A 17,339-nucleotide genomic window follows, 5' to 3' on the forward strand; every position below is an offset into this window, starting at 1 on the left:
GTTTGCGTAGTGTTTTTGCGCAGCGCGTCTGTGTTACACGTCACCACGTAGGCTCACTATTGGCCGACGCCAGTCATGTGTGTGTTGCGTGATGACGTGCAACACAGAAGCGCAGCGCAAACACACTACGAGGCCCAGAGAGAAGGAAATGAAAAGTGGAATAAAGTCGTTATTTTTGTTTGTTTTTGCGCACAAAAAGTATTCTCGTCGCATGATAAACTTAATGTAGTGCCACTGTAGTTACTTGGACTATTTTAACGATGTTTTAATAACTATTCTGGGCCGGTGAGTTTCGGTCACACTGGAAGCCTATGGAGGAGTCAAAATTCTGTCAGATTTCATCAAAAATATCTTAATTTGTGTTCCGAAGATGAACGAAAGACTTACATGGTTGGAACAACATGAGGGTGAGTAATTACTGACAGAATTTTCATTTTTGGGTGAACTAACCCTTTAACTCAGTGGTGGAGAACATGCTTTGCTTGTATGAGGTCCTGGGTTCAATCCCAGTGTCTCCAAGGCACATATTTGTAAACAACAGAGCACCATTATCAAGATGAGGGGATGTAGCTCAGTGGTAGAGCGCATGCTTTGCATTTATGAGGTCCTGGGTTCAATCCCCAGCATCTCCAAGCAATGTTGGACTTTTAAGTCAAAGGTATATATCACATATACAACGTGCATTAAAAAAAAAAACATTTAAAAACAGGAGAAAAACAACAGCTAAATCAGTGGTAGAGCGCATGCTTTACATGTATGAGGTCCTGGTTTCAATCCCCAGCATCTCCAAGCAATGTTGGACTTTTAAGTCAAAGGTATATATCACATATACAATGTGCATAAAGAAAATAACATTTAAACAGGAGAAAAACAACAGCTAAATCGGGGGGTGTAGCTCAGTGGTAGAGCGCATGCTTTGCATATATGAGGGCCTGGGTTCAATCCCCATCTTCTCTAAGCAATGTTGGACTTTTAAGTCAAAGGTAGTAGTAGTAGTATTGTAGTATTTGAAGACTGCTTTATCACAGGATCTGTGAAAGGGAAGAATAATTTATATAAAATTAACCAATGATTAACATTTTTGTATCCATGTTTGAATATGTGTATTATAATTTGCATAGACAAATTTTGCAGTAGAATTCCGTTGTTTTCTCAGTTTACCTTTCAAAGCTTTGACTATATCTTCATCAAGCTAGACATGAGCGTCCATTTTTATCCTCTTGTTTGTCGTCACTATACAGCACTCTATGAGTTACATTGAACATAAGATTAGAAGAAGCCCCACTTACAGTGAGCAGAGTTTAATCAAAAAGTCACTTAGTTATTTGCAGGAATAAAGCAACCTGTGAGTATTAGAGGGTATGTTGTATATTGGTAATTGTGGTTTATTTAAACCTAGGGTATTTCCCATGAATGTGTCTATTGTGGTCATGCTAACATGCACTCTTCATCACTGTTAAAAAGATTTAAGGAAATTAGAAGTTGTCCTTGAAAATTAGAAATTTTTAAGGAAATCATAAATAAATACACAGCTTCATTTTGCAAATAAAAAGAATGTTAATGTAATGCTGTACATGTTATAATAACTAATTGTGTTTTAGATGCATTGGACAATGTTGTATAGTTGTTTTTAAGACAGATTTATCACAGAGAGATGTTTATTTATGCAAACAGCAACTAAAATTTACCAGTAACTTCTGAGGGCAGTATCTTCATGTATTCGAGTTCGACTTGAAAAGCTTGGCTCTGATTGGTCAGATTAAATGTAACTGCACTGAAAAAGACGTGTCATTACACTTTGTGTCAAAAATACGACTGGTACACACAAGTAACGTTGATTTAATACAAATCTTACCTAGAATCACAAAATAATGATGTTCCAAATATCACACGCCATGCAAACTTGACGAAGCTGGGTAAAAAAAATATATAACACTATACGTTTTCTATTAATTAGTTCCCCCAAAAAAACTCAAAATCACTTACCCTTCAGTAGTTTCAAACCATTTAAGACTTTCGTTCATCTTCGAAAGAAAAACTGAGTTATTTTAATGAAACCTGAAATATTTCTATCCCGATGAACGATTCACCAAATCTGTTCACGTTTCAAAAAGTTAATCGCAAAAACCATCACCTAATCTATATGAATCGCATGGTTTCCTCCGAGTCCTCTAAAAGAGACATATAATTTAACAGTTTAAATTTATACTTCTAAATCTAATCACATTCAAGTAACATACGCAGAGATGACGCACGCACAGAATATCTGATAAAAGGAAGCTCTGAGGTGCGTGCTCATTATCATAAGAACCAATCGGAGCCATTCAAGGTCTCTGAAACCAATCAGGTTTAATCACGTGTATTTCAAGTGTTGTTTCAATGAAAAAATGTATTTATGATGCTTTCAAATAAGATGTTTAAATCCTTGTGGGAATTTTAGTGGTACAAACTACTGTATAATGGACAACAGCCTTTTACAAGTAGCCTACAAACAAATAAAATTGAACAATGTATTAATTTTAAGAATGCTTATTGCAATGCTTAATAATAGTTGAAGAATGTTTATAATACATTATAATTGGTACATTGTAAATGTAAAAATGTTTTTCAAACTATTAAAATGATAAATACATAAATATTTAAGCGTTCCTAAGCAATTATAAAGTACATATATTTTAAACCCACGAAAAGCTTAATCATTTTGCTATGTTATTACACAAAGTACACATAAAATATACTTTAAGAGTAACACAAGTATGTTTTCTGTAAATACACTGCAGGTATCGCGCAGGTATCGTGTTCTTTGAGGGACAACAAGACCAGACAATGGTGAACTACAGAGGGAAGAGTTATATAGTGCTGGATGATGATCAGTGAAGATTGGTGACAGGTGACAGTTGACGGTTATCTCTGTGATTGGGAAGTGCATGCAGGTGAGGGCCAGGGAGGATGATGGGAAATGTAGTGAGGAGGTGGTGACTAGCTGGTGACTGTGACAAAAGGCACTTGCAGGAGGAAAAGACTATCCACAACTGACTAGCTCCCAGCTCCCATTATGCTAGCTCCCAGATTGTCTCCAAATTTCCACCAATAAATTGTCCATAACTTTTTATTATGTATTAAATATAGGCTACTTTATCTTTATGTACTTTGCATTTTATGATTTTACCTTTTTTATTTTCAAATGTGTATGTCATGTTATAATGTTTAGGGTTTGTGTGTGACTTTTAGTCATTTGATTTGTTCAGTGAAGGATTTTAACAGTTAAAACAAAAAGAGTGGTTTACGCGTGTACATTTCCCTGTTTATTTGAGATCTCAGTACAATATGTGACCTGAAATGTAGCTTGTAAATTGGCCATTGCATTGTATAGCCTAATTTGTATTAATTTGTATGATTCTATTAAAGAAACCAACAAAATCCAACAATTGCCATCACTTCTCCTTTGTTGATTAGCTTTATTAGAAATACAACTCTGAAAAGATAAAAGTTTTTACTGCTAAAAAAAAAAAAAACATTTTTACTCCTTGTAAAAAATATTGTGTATTTAGAATCTTTAATTCTTCGTCAATTTTTAGAACATCATTGTGAGTAAAAATATAATGTCCTTTAAAAAACATAATTTCATAGCAGTTTACAATGTGTGTCTTTTTTTTCTCCTGTCAAATAAGCTAAAATAAAATAGACCAAATGAACTGAGGTTTAGAAAGGTGCATTTACTGTGGTGTGTAGTGTTTCAGTTTATGTTTATTGTAAATAAAATAAACTAATTGTTGTAAAAAAAAATATATATATATATATATATATATATGTGTGTGTGTGTGTGTTTGTTTGTTTGTTTGATGTTTTCCATAAATTATATTTTGAGTTTGACAATTTGAGTAACTAACAGTTAGGTGAATTTCACCTTTGGCTAAGCCCCGCCCACCTTAGTTACTGTTGCTACGTCCGACAACTTCATCTGGGCAACACGGTGGCGGTAACGTTAGTCACCTTCAAAACTACCACAACAGCGTGTCTGTAACATTAACGTTAGGTGTTTGTATCTTGAATAACAAAGTTAGCTAACATCCAGCCGCTAGTCAAAACATACAATCCTGACTTAAGTTACGTGATAACTAAACTATCGCTAAGCTTGCTTGCTCACCTTGATTCTTCATTAGGGTAGAGAACCGAAATCATAACCTAAAACAGCATAAAACTGTCTAACTAGTATAACTTCACAGTAAGGTTAAAAGCAAAATTTACCACAAAAGTGTACTTGTTGATCCTTGAGGGGTTTAGCTGACTGTGAGGACGTCCACACAGTTTAATCCTAAAACGGCACTTGTCAGGATTTGACTTCGGTTTTGGGAAGGGAAAAAAACGGACACCCCCCTCCAACCTCTCTGGGAAACGCATATCTGTGTTACAAATGCCCCAGGCACAACGTTTAACCATATTTTTGATAAAACTACGACGGTAATAGCCTGCCGAGACCAAAAATATGAGACGCCTGTGTTAAAGTCAATGGAGCGCTGAGAAAAAGTGTCGGACCTCTGTGGGAGCTCGTTCTTGGCTGCGCTGTGATTGGTCAATCTACATTCTAGGTTGTGGCTTAGCCGACAGTTTGCCCACGCCCGCTCTAACGTTGGCGTCAGTTGGCCTTTAAAGATTAAAACCTTTTATATAAATATAGGCTACTTTGTTGAAGAATACTTTTAGCACCGTAACTGAATATCAAGTCAACAAACTAGAAATGGCAAGCGATACCAACACCTCTTGGAAAACAACCGTTATAATCAGCACCTCACCTCAGGTTGGTTTTCCGTTTTTCCGTTGGTTGGCTAATAGCTTGCTGTTAAAGTTTATAGGTTGTAGTTGTCATAGCTTTAAGTAAAATATTTTTTTCTGTTTTTGATTGTACTAATTTGACTTATTGACCGACTGAATCACACTTATTTATGCGCGTATCTGCTTTTATTTTGTATTGTCTTCGCAGTGTGATGAACCCTCACAGATTCTTGCGCAGCAGCACAGGGTTCGCCGCTCGGACAACATTCTGTTCTCTTCCTTTGTTTTCCCCTTGTCAGGTAAAAAGTAACTTAGTTAAACTTCATCGGTAAATGTAATACTTTATAGGTGATGTCCTATTTCATTTTTCATTTTATTTCAATGCAGTAACGAACGAAAACTTGTACGCATGTGCAGAAGCTTCCGCTAGTTCAGAACTGCTGTCCTGCCTGTCCATCACAATGTAGAGCAATCAGCCTGGCAACAAAATGTAATTGTATTAACTTAAATAGGACAATGCCAACTGTGACGGAGAACATGTAACGTTATATGCTGCAAGTTCGAACTGACATGAGCTTGGGAAATCGTAGTCGTATAGGCCACATCGCTGCGAAAATATACCCGAGACACGAGGGGTAGGTTAGTAGTTTTTCACTGTGGATAGATCTTTGTTAGTGTCTAATATTTAAAGTAAACTTAGGAAATATATATATATATATATATATATATATATATATATATATATAGGCCTATTATTTATTTAAACGTAATGCAACCCATATAGAGTGCTGCAGTGATGACAATATTTGTAGGCCAACCCGGAAGTCACCCTGGTTCCCTTGACAAAAAACCCAATAGGATTTATTTTTTTCCATTGGCTTTTGGATTATTGCAGAAAATAATTTATGTGACCAAAACAATTTTTTTTATCATGATAATCTTCACAAATGAACACAACTTTGATACATTTTGAACCCTAAATTCAATTGGCAGAAGTGAATCCCTAAACCTAGGATGAAGGCTATAGTATAGATAGTCCCATTTAGCCACTTCTTAGCAACTGCTTTTTTTTTTTTAAGACAAAATCAAATCATCAAAAAACTCAAAGGGGTATTAGTTACTGATGTATTTATTTCATGTTGTAGAATAAAATGTGAAAATGTCTTTTGTTAAAGGTATTTAGGCTGGGTCTTTTTTAAAATCTTGTCTTACCACAGACCTTATTTCTGGCATTTAACACAAAACAATTTTTTAAAAACCTATTGATTTCAGCTGGAAGTGCTAAAATGTTAACTTGTTTCTGTGGTTTGGCCTACACTACAGAACCATCTAATTCTCTCTGTTAGGAAACCACTGAGTTTTATTCTGTCAGAATGTTTAGAAAAGTATGCATACATTTTTTTTTTTTATCAGTTATAGTAGAAAGCCAAAAAGAGAAATATTCAACACACTGTTTTTATTAAGAACCCTTTTTACATTTCCGTAATCCTCAAAAGTGAAGTCATAGTTGAGTAAACTTCTATAGTGGTGAACAGAAGACTACAGCAAATATGATTTTAGCACTCTCATTTGTCCCAATATAAAAACAAACAAACAAAAAAAAAACATCCACACTAGCCTTTCCACGACTTTCCAAAGGAGGGAAAAAAAATAGAGAGAGAGAGATTGATTACGGCAGTCAGAAGGGAAAAATATGTCAAATTTCAGCTGTAGAAACACCCTTGCAGCAGTGATGCCTAGTTTTTTGTAATTTCATGCCAAGGATATATTACGTATATAATTATAGTGTTGTAAATGTACATAAATAAATACAAAATTTAAATATAAAAAAACTACATTAATGAAGTTAATAACTTCAAACAAACACAGTCTGTGAAAACAGATCCCAGGTGTTCGCTGAAGAGTTGCCTTCTCTTCACTTTTCTGTTGCACAGGTACGGCTTTCTTGCTGGTCACACTGGAGGAGTTTTCAGCTAAGCTTGAGAATACAGAACTTTTTGAGAGAATTGAAAAGTTTATGGAGGTCCATAGAAACAGTTTTCTTCTGCTTCAAGCCCCAGTCTATGGAAAAAGAGAGTGGGACATATTCTCATCAGTGCAGAACAGGTGCATGATCATTTAAAATCTACAAATGTACAACATTATTTTGAAAGCGTACATTACATACAGCCAATTCTAGACATGGCATCTAGATATTCATTCAGACTCATTGAATAAGATGTCCGTGTGGAAGAATTATTTTCCAAAGATGATTAATAAAAAATAGCTAATGAACACACTTTGTGGAAGAGCTCAGTTCTGGCCAGCAGCAAAGAATGTTTTATTCTTTTATGTTTTATAAAAAAAAAATATGTGATAAATGGTGTAATTCTGATATTTAAATTTTTGCAACAGATTCCTTGGCAGTAACCTCAGAGTCATGCCCGTGCATAGTACTGCTGATGTAGTGAAGGGAATGCTGATCATCGCTAAGGTAACCTGTGATGTTATTGTTATAATTTTCTAGTAATGTTTTTATTTCACAATGAATGTTGTCTAGAGGTGAATTAAGTTATGGTTTTTAATGTTCATGTTATACTATTAAAGCATTTATACCAAAAATATATTTCCATATATAAGAAGTATATTAGCATGGTGCCTGCAAAAGATTTAATGGCCTTTTTATTCCAGGCCACAAGTAAACCCAATGTGGAGAATTTGAGAGATCAGATGTCTTTGGCTTGTGCTCAAATCGTTGCTCATAGCCCAGTTTGGGGGATGCTTCAAGAGATACAGTTCTAGTGGTATTTATGTTCATGTCCATTTATCTTCTTAATGTTTGCTATACTTATTTTTAACAGCAGATGTCAGTATTGTTTCACAGTAAGTTGTGTAAAAACTGTTAATTGCCATTCCTGCTTTGTTCATATCCTTGTAAAAAAAAAAAAAAACTCCTTCATAATAGCAAAATAGTTCATAAATCATAAAAGAACAAAGTATAAACTTTGCTGGAAAAGACTTCAGAGTACGAATACAGTATTGAAAATATTGATTTTGTAGCTCTCACATTGTTTTTTTTATCATTGCAAAATGCAGCATGGTACAGGGAACGTAAATAAATAAAAATACATTATTCAGTTCAGACCACAGTAATTGTGCCCACTTGTTCATTTTTGACTCTCCTCAATGATCTCCTCTATACGAACCACAAGGCTTTCCATTAAGTCGTATGTGACCAGGGCACACTGCAAGACCTGCAAATGATATATTTAGTGTTATGTATGACTTACTGTCACTATTTTAAAACTGAATTCAGATAAGTCGTAGGCCTACTGATAATCTAACCTTATCCTGTGCCTCGCGTGGCATGCTGCCAAGTGTCTCATTTTTCACAATCAAGCTCTGAACTGATCTCTTCCCAGAGGCCTCCTTAAATTCTGTGGGGAAACAAAGATGTTACTACAAGTCAAATTCTATTTTTTATCACTATACATTTAACTGAGATAGAACACAAAGCATGTATTACCTTTAGCCTTGATCTTTTTATCCTCTCTAAGTCTTTTTAACTCTTTTCCATAGTATGATTTTGACATGCTTAGACATAATCGTAATAATTTTGTGTAACTTTCTGCAGTGTGGCACAGGTCTATCCATATTCCAGTCTGAAAATAACAGGATGGGTCTTATTAACAGAACATGATGAATATATAAGTAAAATGTTATATTTGGTGTATATTGGTGTTTTGACAAACTGTTGTAAAAATCTTACGGAAATTTCTCTTTCCTTTATCAATAAATACCGCAGGAGATTCAGAGACTCCATGACCCTTTAAAAACAATAAAGAAGAAAATATTAATATGGAAAAAACCAAACACAAATAATTCTTATTTCTTAGTCAAAAATTGTCTTCAGATATTTCTCGTACTTTATACAGAAAGAGTTACACACAAGAGGTGCATATAATGGTAAAAGCTGACCATCAGCAGGATGAAGCAAGGCCTAAGTAATTTATCAGGGACAGATTATCCAGACGAAGTATGTCAATCACTCAGGTTTTAGTATCATTTTAGGAATGACACAGGATCTGCCTCAAAAATTGGACTACTCACCATCTGTTCTGCATTGTGGGATCGTGGCAGTAAACCTGGACTATACACTCATAAATAAATTATAGTTAGGGATGGATTGTATTTAGTTAGTGGGAGATCTAACATTTAAAATAGAGACAGCTGCCATATGCGGAGTCTGTACTTGGGTTACGATTCATGTCAATGATTTGTTGATATGAAAGTTGATTAGATCCATCAAGATGTAGTTATGTGCATTCAGTGGCTTGTCAGGCGATTGTTTTTCCTAGTAAAAGCTTTGTAAAAAATACAGGTCTTGTTCACCTGTCCATCCCATGTAGCAAGTCAGTTTCATGGCCCTGTGGGAGAGTGATGGTGTCTCTGAGCAATGAGATGAGCCATGTCCCCTCAAACCAGCCATCCTTACAGACTGACTTTAATAACAAAAGAAAAGAAATATTTCTAACATCAGTGATTCAGAGTTGATAACAATCGTATCGATTTGAGAAGTGGACATTAAAGCATGTGATTCATGAATATATCCGATTGTTTTGTACACTACCTTTCTGCACAGTTCCACTTGATTCCTTATGTTTTTGAGGATGATACTTTCTACCCCTGCATGATGGCTAGTCTTCATGATGCGTCTTAGAGCATTCACAAAGAAGAAATTGGCAATTAATACCCAGCGATGTTCTGACTTTTTATATTTACATACACCAACAGATTCCATTCCAATTTTGATAGCACTTTTAATTAAACATCTAGATACCATACCTGAAAAATTTGTGCTTCGCTTCACCATTAAGCTTCTCTATAAAGAGCTGGAACACCACAAGACTTCTTGCTCTCTTAATGAAAGAGTCCAAATGACGGCAAACATAAAACTGGCTTTAATTCACATAGATCAGATTTACATGCAAGTTGTGTCTCATCTATACTCACCAAATGCTGGATAGGACAGTCAATCATAATTTTAATTAAGTTCTGTGAACAAATAACAAAAATTGTAAGTTAACAATGTCATTAAAAAAGTAAACATTGCTGAAAAACACTTTTGTTTTCACCAGGGATTCGTCAATTATTAAAATTCTGGGGAAAAGAAAAACTGATATGGTACCGATATATTGTGTAGCCATAGTTTTCACCGATATGAAATTATGTAGGTTTTAAGAAGTGGGGTGATGTTTATTTCAGTTTTTTTAACATACACAGTATAAAAGACAATAGTACGTTTCAACTCAAAATGTATTTGTTTTGTTTATTCCATAATAATACATAGTGTTGCATACCTGTGGAACCTCATGAAATGGTCTCAGCTCTAAGAGATCCGCTGGAAGACTGTAGTCTGTTACTCTTTCCAAACTTTTAACATATAAGTCCTTAAAATGCAAAAAGACATCACAAGTTACAACTCAGTACTGAAAATTGAACTATGTACATCATTTTCGGCACTTGTACTAACTATAATAATTTTCACTTTACCAGTCCTTTCAAAATCCATGATTCATCCTTTCTGCATAGGGATACAAAGCAGGAAAGGAAGTTGGACTAAATACATGGTACACCATGTTGGCTTTTTTTTTATAAAATAAAAATTGCATTGTGTACACACCTACTCAACAGAAGATTGATGTATTCCATATTGCACTGCAGGATGAAAACAGGGCTGAAATAAAATGTCAAATTAAACCTACGTAAAAGCTCTGGTACATTAAAAGTATACCAGTCATGTAAACCATTTTCATAAAAACACGGTTATTGTGTACCGTAAAAATAAAAAAAACACTTGTCAAAGCTCTTAACCCTTTTGGTGTATCTGAAGGCCTGAGCACAAAACAAGATTCTCAAATGAAGGGGATTTTAAACGGCTTTTGAAATCCCACGAGATTTGTGGCCTCAACAGTTCACACTGTCTTTGAGTCTGGTAAACACATGGCGAGAGGGGAAAAAACACATATTTAAAGTTTTGAGGTCTAACTGCAACTTACCTAAAAACTGCAGGAAACACTTCTATGGCAATAAGCTGGACAAACAGCAAGTAAGCCATGCAAGCTCTTGATTCGTTTGGATGACAATCACCTGTCTCCAGTATATCATCTTCTTTCCCCCTCAAAGGATCGTAGAACAGCATTTTTGGCAGAGACTCTTGGATCTCTGCTAAGATTGCCTAGTATTAGAAGCACAGAAGCACTTAGAAGGTCATTCTTTTTCCAAAAGTACCATGTCTAATAGTAACACGAATGTGACTGATATCATTACCATTATTTCTGTGGCAAAATTCCACAGGGGTGAAATTTCTGTCATGGTTGCCTCTCTGTCCAGCTGAACTTGGAGGAGAGGTTCACTTAGACTCTTCATGCAACTGAGCCATTAGAGAAAGAAAGAAAATTGTGAAGAATTAGGTAAAATATTGGTTAAGATCGCATGCTTATAATCTATAAAGGGTGACATGTTTCTCCATGTTGTTGCTTAAATGACTGCTAATTAAATTTTCACTCACATCAGACTCTGACAACAGGCTATTTTTCATTTAAGATAAATTATTGTTTATTCTTATTTAAGACAAAACTGAACATGATCCAAATCCATTAGTTTTAAATGTGCCTGGGCATCAAAATCCAGCATTGCTGGTCACCAGTATAAGGTAGGCTTTGCATGCTGGGACCAGCATGGGATGCTGGTTGCTGGTTTGCTTGTCCCCAGCATGGGAAGCGGGAATTCTGGTGTGCTTGGGAACAGCATGACTATACTGGCAAGGCTTTCAGATTTTTCAGACTTTTCACCTGTGACAACGATCATATTTTCATTTCATCAGTACTTTTTGATTACCGATTACTCTTGTTTAGAACAACACCAACTAATATTAAAATCTATTTATAGAACAATACCAACCAATATTTATATCGGTTAAATGCCTTTGAACATTTAGACGTGTAGCGTCACTGCAGCACTGATATACAGTATGACAGCACTATAAATGCAGTATAGTTAGATTTAAATTGAGAGGATTACTTCTATCATTGGTATATATTGTCATATTGCCCAGCCCAGTAAAATTGTGAAAAGCACAATACAAATAAATTGACTGTACGTATTTTTCCATTAAACAAATATTGTGATTGCATTAGTAAGAACAGGCTTGAAAACGTACAACTTCAAAAGTACAGCCCTTAGTTTGGTGGACACTGAGTTTGTGTCTTGATTCTTGGCTTCCTGTACAAAGGGTTGTACAAAGGTCAGTATTGCAGTGCAGCATCGGCAGAGCCCATACACATCTTCCTGTTCCTGTTTGTGTGAGTAAGGTACAGGCAGTTTTGAAATCTGTTTCTGCAAAGAATCAAGGGCCAAAGCCAGTCCAGGGGCCTTCGACTCGCTCATTCTCAATAGCACTGGAAAGGGAACAAACAGAAAATGTGTTAATTCTTTATAGTTGCACTAGAGGCAGCCGTGTTTGTTTTTGGCTTTTATTTTAATTTAAAAACATGCTTTTTATACCGGTTTAATTCAGTTACCTGACTGAATAAGAGGCATGAGAACAATTATGGAGTCTGAGATGGCATTTGGATCAGTGTTCTCCACTTGGTGAAGTAAAATATCGAGGAGTTCTTTCACATTACAGATCTGCAATTAAAGTTATGCTTATGCATTGTCATCATCTTATTATTCTTATTAAAGAAGAACCATATGTAACCCTGGACTACAAAACCAGTCACATGGGTACATTTTTTCAAACTGAATAAATAAGCTTTCCATTGATGTAAGGTTTGTTAGGATAAGACAATATTTGTCCGAGATACAACTATTTGAAAATCTGGAATCCGAGGGTGCAAAAAAATCGAAACATTGAGAAAATCGCTTTTAAAGTTGTCCATTTATGTTCGCGATTGTGCTACATTCACTCAGAAAAAAATAACTGATTTATATATTTACAGTAGGAAATTTACTAAATATCTTCATGGAACATGATCTTTACTTAATATCCTAATGATTTTTGGCATAAAAGAAAAATCGATAATTTTGACCCATACAATGTATTGTTGGCTATTGACACAAATATACCCGTGCGACATGTGACTGGCTTGTGATCCAGTGTCACATATTTGAGAAAGCACTATCTTACCTGTACAAGTTGATTGAGGATAGCTTGACAGTGGGCAGGACTCCGGTCCTTTCTCAGCACTTCATTCACCAGTGCAGGCAGTAGGCCACTGCCCATAGACCTTACTATGTGCTGGAAAGACATTTATCCTTTTACATTTTTACTTTCAATGAAACATTTTTGTATTTTTGAAACTTTTTGTATGTATTTACATATGTATGCCTACACACATGTATTAGACCTCTTCACATGATTCACAATCATTGTCATGACTATATAGCATTTGATGGATACTGGATGTTATTATTTTGAAATCAGTCATTTGAAAATGTGGTGTTTATTTGGTGCGTTTAAGCTCTGCTTTAAAACCGCAATGGCGTGTTATTTAGTATGTGCTACATGCATGGGAAAGTGGAGCAGTGCAAGAAATTGGTAAATCAACAGCACTTAATGGACTGCTGCTCCTGAGAGGACTTCCAGTGAAGCAAGAAATCTGACTGGTTCTCCGCTAAACTGCATTCCCACACCCAAGGGTCATGGGGCCTGTCAGTTTGGCAGAAGGACAAAGTGGCGGTTTAATACAGATATACAGCCCATCAAAATTCTACCAATCCCAGTGGATTGATGTCATAAAAATGAGCCCGGGATATATCTGTGTAACATGTTGTGGCACCTATCTCTTAAGGATACCTTCTTGTTTGCAGTAGTGTGTTATAGAATCTGAGTTGATACAAAAAGCTTTAAATCATAAAATGGGTGAGAAATACTTTCCAGTGCTTTCGAATTCTAAGATCTAAATTGAGTTTTTAAAAGCATTATGCCAATGCTTCCAGATTTACCTGATTGGCCTCCTCTTTTATGAAGTCCAGTAGTTGACTGCTGTCACCTTGGGCAATGCAGGTACGACCAGCATTCAGATAGAGCTCATGGTCCTCTGGTTTAAAGTCTTCAGTTGTTCTCTGAAAACATGGACAAGAGTCATTGTCAAATCTTTGATTAAAAAACAATAGAACAATCACACTGTAAATCTTGTTTATGGGATTAAAATGAATAATAACTTAACAAATGTACAAACCATTCAGAGCATATTCACTCTTGCATGTTCCCTTTTGGTTATGCTCTTTACAGTCATTATCATAATGCATACTGATTTGCACATTTTACATTTATGCCTAACTTGATATAAATACAAACTGTTTATAACAAATTAAAAATGCATCAAAATAATATGACACTTAATTTTATGTTTCCTCACCCATCTTTGAATTACATCCTCTAGTTGATTCACCGCCATTTTCAGAGCTGGTCTTTTCAAAAATAGTCCATACAAGTGACTCTTCAAGGTCAGGATTATAACCACGGCTTTTCTGCTCAAGATCTGAATGACATCTGCAATAAAAATGCAGCACAAAAGAATCGGATAGCTAGGTTTACAATAGAGGTCAGAATGTTTGAAAAGAATCGAGCGAGAGGAAATCTGACAGGGGACCCTTGTAAACCTCTTAGTAAGCATTGCAGCTGAGTGTCTGCTAATAGGATTAAGAAGCAATCTAAAATAGATAGAACTCTCTCGAAGGCCCTGGAAAACAGTCATGAGATTTCTCATTATAATTTACAGTCAATTCATATTTACGTTTGTTCAATTGACTTTTAGAGGCTCTAAGTAGAACTGATTAAACATTTCGCTCTCATACACAGGATTATACAGAAGACCACACTGACTCATAATAACCCATAGTAGACTGCTCTCAAATAAACCCTGGCGTTATTTAAACAAGTCATGCCATGAAAATAATGAAAGCGCATCAGAAATTGCTTAGTTAATCTTTGGCGAGCATGTGTGTACTATCCCTTAGCTAAATCCCTGATAAGTCCAGCATTGCTCCAATGGACATGTAACCTGATATGAGCCATGTCTTTGACTTCCTGCATGGACAAGTATTGTAGACCCTGATTTCAGGTGTATGGAGACAAACCAGGTTTGAGCAATAGGATTTAAGCAGCAGCTGCGAAGTTTGCTCTGTCTATTACAGTGTGGTGAAAGGCTTTAACAAAAGGCACAATGTAAATATAACAGGAAAGGACAGGCTGGTTGCCTGTTAGCTTCAGATTTGCCCGTGGCTAATTGAAGACTGCTGATTTAGTGTTTTGACAGTGAACAGACTGTGTGTAATGAAAGTCGAGCACAAAAAAAAGATCTCTCGCAGTATGTTGACAGACAAACAGGTTTGTTGTTTTTGCGTGGTCAGCCCATATCCTTTTGCACTCATTGTATGTTCACAAGGTGTTGCAAAGGGAATTTGAATGCAATTATTTAATTAAATATGAATATAGCATGGGATGAAGTCTAATGTTTTTCAAATGTCAAAGAAGCAGATATAATAGTGACAAATCAGTCATTCATTTGCAATTTTGATTAACAAACAAGCCACAATATCGCTTCCAGAATACACTGTAAAAAAAATTTATAACAGGCAATCAATACCTTTAGGAGCAATTTCTTCCTGTTCTGGCCCTTAACACATTTGTTGGTGTAACCTCATGTCACCAAGTTATTTCAGATATTAAATAATATGTTTGACTTGACTTATTTATTTATATGATACCACATGAAGCACATTTGTATAAAATATTTTTAAGAAGAAACATTTGCTAATTAACAAAAAAAATTTGGCTATGCATTTAGTCAGAAAGGTGCTGCCTTGGCAGAAGTATGATGACATTTGTATACTGTTTCCGGTGACACTTTTGAGGTAAAATTTTGAATATTTTTGCATAAGATGCACTAAATTCACTTGAAGCCTCTTTTATGCAGCATTTCTTTGAGTGTATGTGTGTTATAGGCCTGTCCCAGGTCACTACTATCATATATCCATGTATTTTTAATAGGGAACAGCAACAGGACAACAAAAGTGTAACCTGACTATCTGATGGACACATCAGCTTTTCAGGCTTAAACTTCTGAGCAAAGAGAAATGCATTATGTTATCTTTAATAGTTTTGCTTTTAAACTTTTGCACAAGGAAAACTAACATATAAAATGATATAAACAACAATCATATCTCACAAAGTATATTTGAGTTTATTGCACCTTCCATCACAGACACATACTGTGAGACACTATGCTTTTTTTTGCACTTGCTATTCTTTATAATGGCTTGCTGACAGAACTGTTTACTCTGCCACTCTCTTGCCTATTTCTTGGCAATAGAGTGGCCCTGAAGGCCCCTAGAGGCCATGTCTGGAGCTGAAGCTGTCTGCCAAAATCCCTCCCTAAACCCCAGCGAGCATGTCAAGAAAAACTGTGCTGTTTAGGGGTCACTCCCTTGAGTCTGTGCCTTAGCTTTCACTGCCTTGCTTACAGATGGACTTGTGCGTTTGATTTGCAACAGTGCACTTTATATAGACATGGCTCAGATTTTCCATTCCCCATGATTTGGTAACTGCAGGAAGATTAAAAAAAAAACTAAACAATAAATATTGTGATTCATGGAAACTACTCAAGTAATAGCTATAAGCCCCTGCTTGAACCTTTACCACACAGAGGTCAGAGTCAAGTAAAATCAGCTTGACCTTGATGTATGGAATATCATAGATAACAAATAAGTGTTTTCCCTTAAGTTAACTCCCTTATTTAAAATGTGCAAATGAAACCGGATCACCGGAAGTCGCACGGGTATATTTGTGGTAATAGCCAACAATACATTGTATGGGTTAAAATGATCGATTTTTCTTTTATGCCAAAAATCGTTAGGATATTAAGTAAAGATCATGTTCCATAAAGATATTTGTGTAAATTTCCTACCGTAAATACATAAAACATTTATTTTTGTGAGTGAATGCAGTACAATCGCGAACTTTAAAGGCGATTTTCTCAGTGTTTCGATTTTTTTGCACCCTCAGATTCCAGATGTTCAAATAGTTGTATCTCGGTCAAATGTTGTCCTGTCCTAACAAACCATACATAAATTGGAAAGCTTATTTATTCAGCTTTCAGATGACGTATAAAGCTCAATTTCCAAAAATTGACCCATGTGGCTGGTTTTGTGGTCCAGGGTCACATTTATGTGCTCAATCTTCAAGGGGGAAGCAGCATCTGTAATGCTAAAATGGTAGATCTGAGTGTTGTCAGAGCAACTGGGATCATGAGGAAAAGAAAACAACAGATCCATACAACCATACAGGTGCTTCTATTGCCGATGCCTGCTTGCCCTTTTGTAAATCGGCATTTTGATGGCGATTACCTGTGTTGAGTTGTTCCAAATCAATACGTACAGTGTGTGAACCTTAATTGACAAGGATAACGCTGGCCCCTTTTCTGAAGGAGAGACACCCTGTCTGCCTTTGATCAATACCATGCTCACCAGCACGACACAGTCCACTTGTGTGCTCTGGTACCCTGTGCCTTCATCTCTGT

The 17,339-nt window shown here is 35.8% G+C and overlaps 2 protein-coding genes across 3 annotated transcripts; one reads left to right on the forward strand and one right to left on the reverse strand.

Annotated features, from left to right (window-relative positions):
• Positions 1-4,721: 4,721 nt before the first annotated feature.
• cUnh1orf146 (chromosome Un C1orf146 homolog) lies at positions 4,722-7,554 on the forward strand (the record flags this gene model as incomplete). The annotated part of the gene is made up of 5 exons (XM_084426926.1): positions 4,722-4,798; positions 4,982-5,072; positions 6,708-6,879; positions 7,168-7,246; positions 7,444-7,554. Exons 1-5 carry the CDS (start codon positions 4,739-4,741, stop codon positions 7,552-7,554), a joined length of 513 nt encoding a protein of 170 aa, XP_084283052.1. The 5' UTR covers positions 4,722-4,738.
• On the reverse strand, positions 6,704-14,427 carry glmnb (glomulin, FKBP associated protein b). 2 transcript variants are annotated; one of them, XM_084426891.1, is made up of 19 exons: positions 14,178-14,427; positions 13,762-13,881; positions 12,944-13,054; positions 12,336-12,444; positions 11,975-12,212; positions 11,083-11,185; positions 10,812-10,990; positions 10,436-10,489; positions 10,306-10,336; positions 10,113-10,202; positions 9,766-9,807; positions 9,598-9,671; positions 9,383-9,467; positions 9,145-9,254; positions 8,522-8,579; positions 8,279-8,414; positions 8,098-8,189; positions 7,916-8,006; positions 6,704-6,834 (listed from the first exon to the last, which is right to left on the reverse strand). In XM_084426891.1, the coding sequence occupies exons 1-18, from the start codon at positions 14,214-14,216 to the stop codon at positions 7,920-7,922; spliced, it is 1,758 nt and encodes a 585-aa protein (XP_084283017.1). In that variant the 5' UTR covers positions 14,217-14,427; the 3' UTR covers positions 6,704-6,834; positions 7,916-7,919. The 2 variants fall into 2 exon arrangements, with proteins under 2 accessions (XP_084283017.1, XP_084283018.1); XM_084426892.1 differs by lacking the exon at positions 6,704-6,834 and having other exon boundaries at positions 7,417-8,006; positions 14,178-14,362.
• Between the last annotated feature and the right edge of the window lie 2,912 nt (positions 14,428-17,339).

Source organism: Rutilus rutilus (genome assembly GCF_951802725.1).
Source record: "Rutilus rutilus genome assembly, chromosome: 12".
NCBI lineage: Eukaryota > Metazoa > Chordata > Actinopteri > Cypriniformes > Leuciscidae > Rutilus > Rutilus rutilus.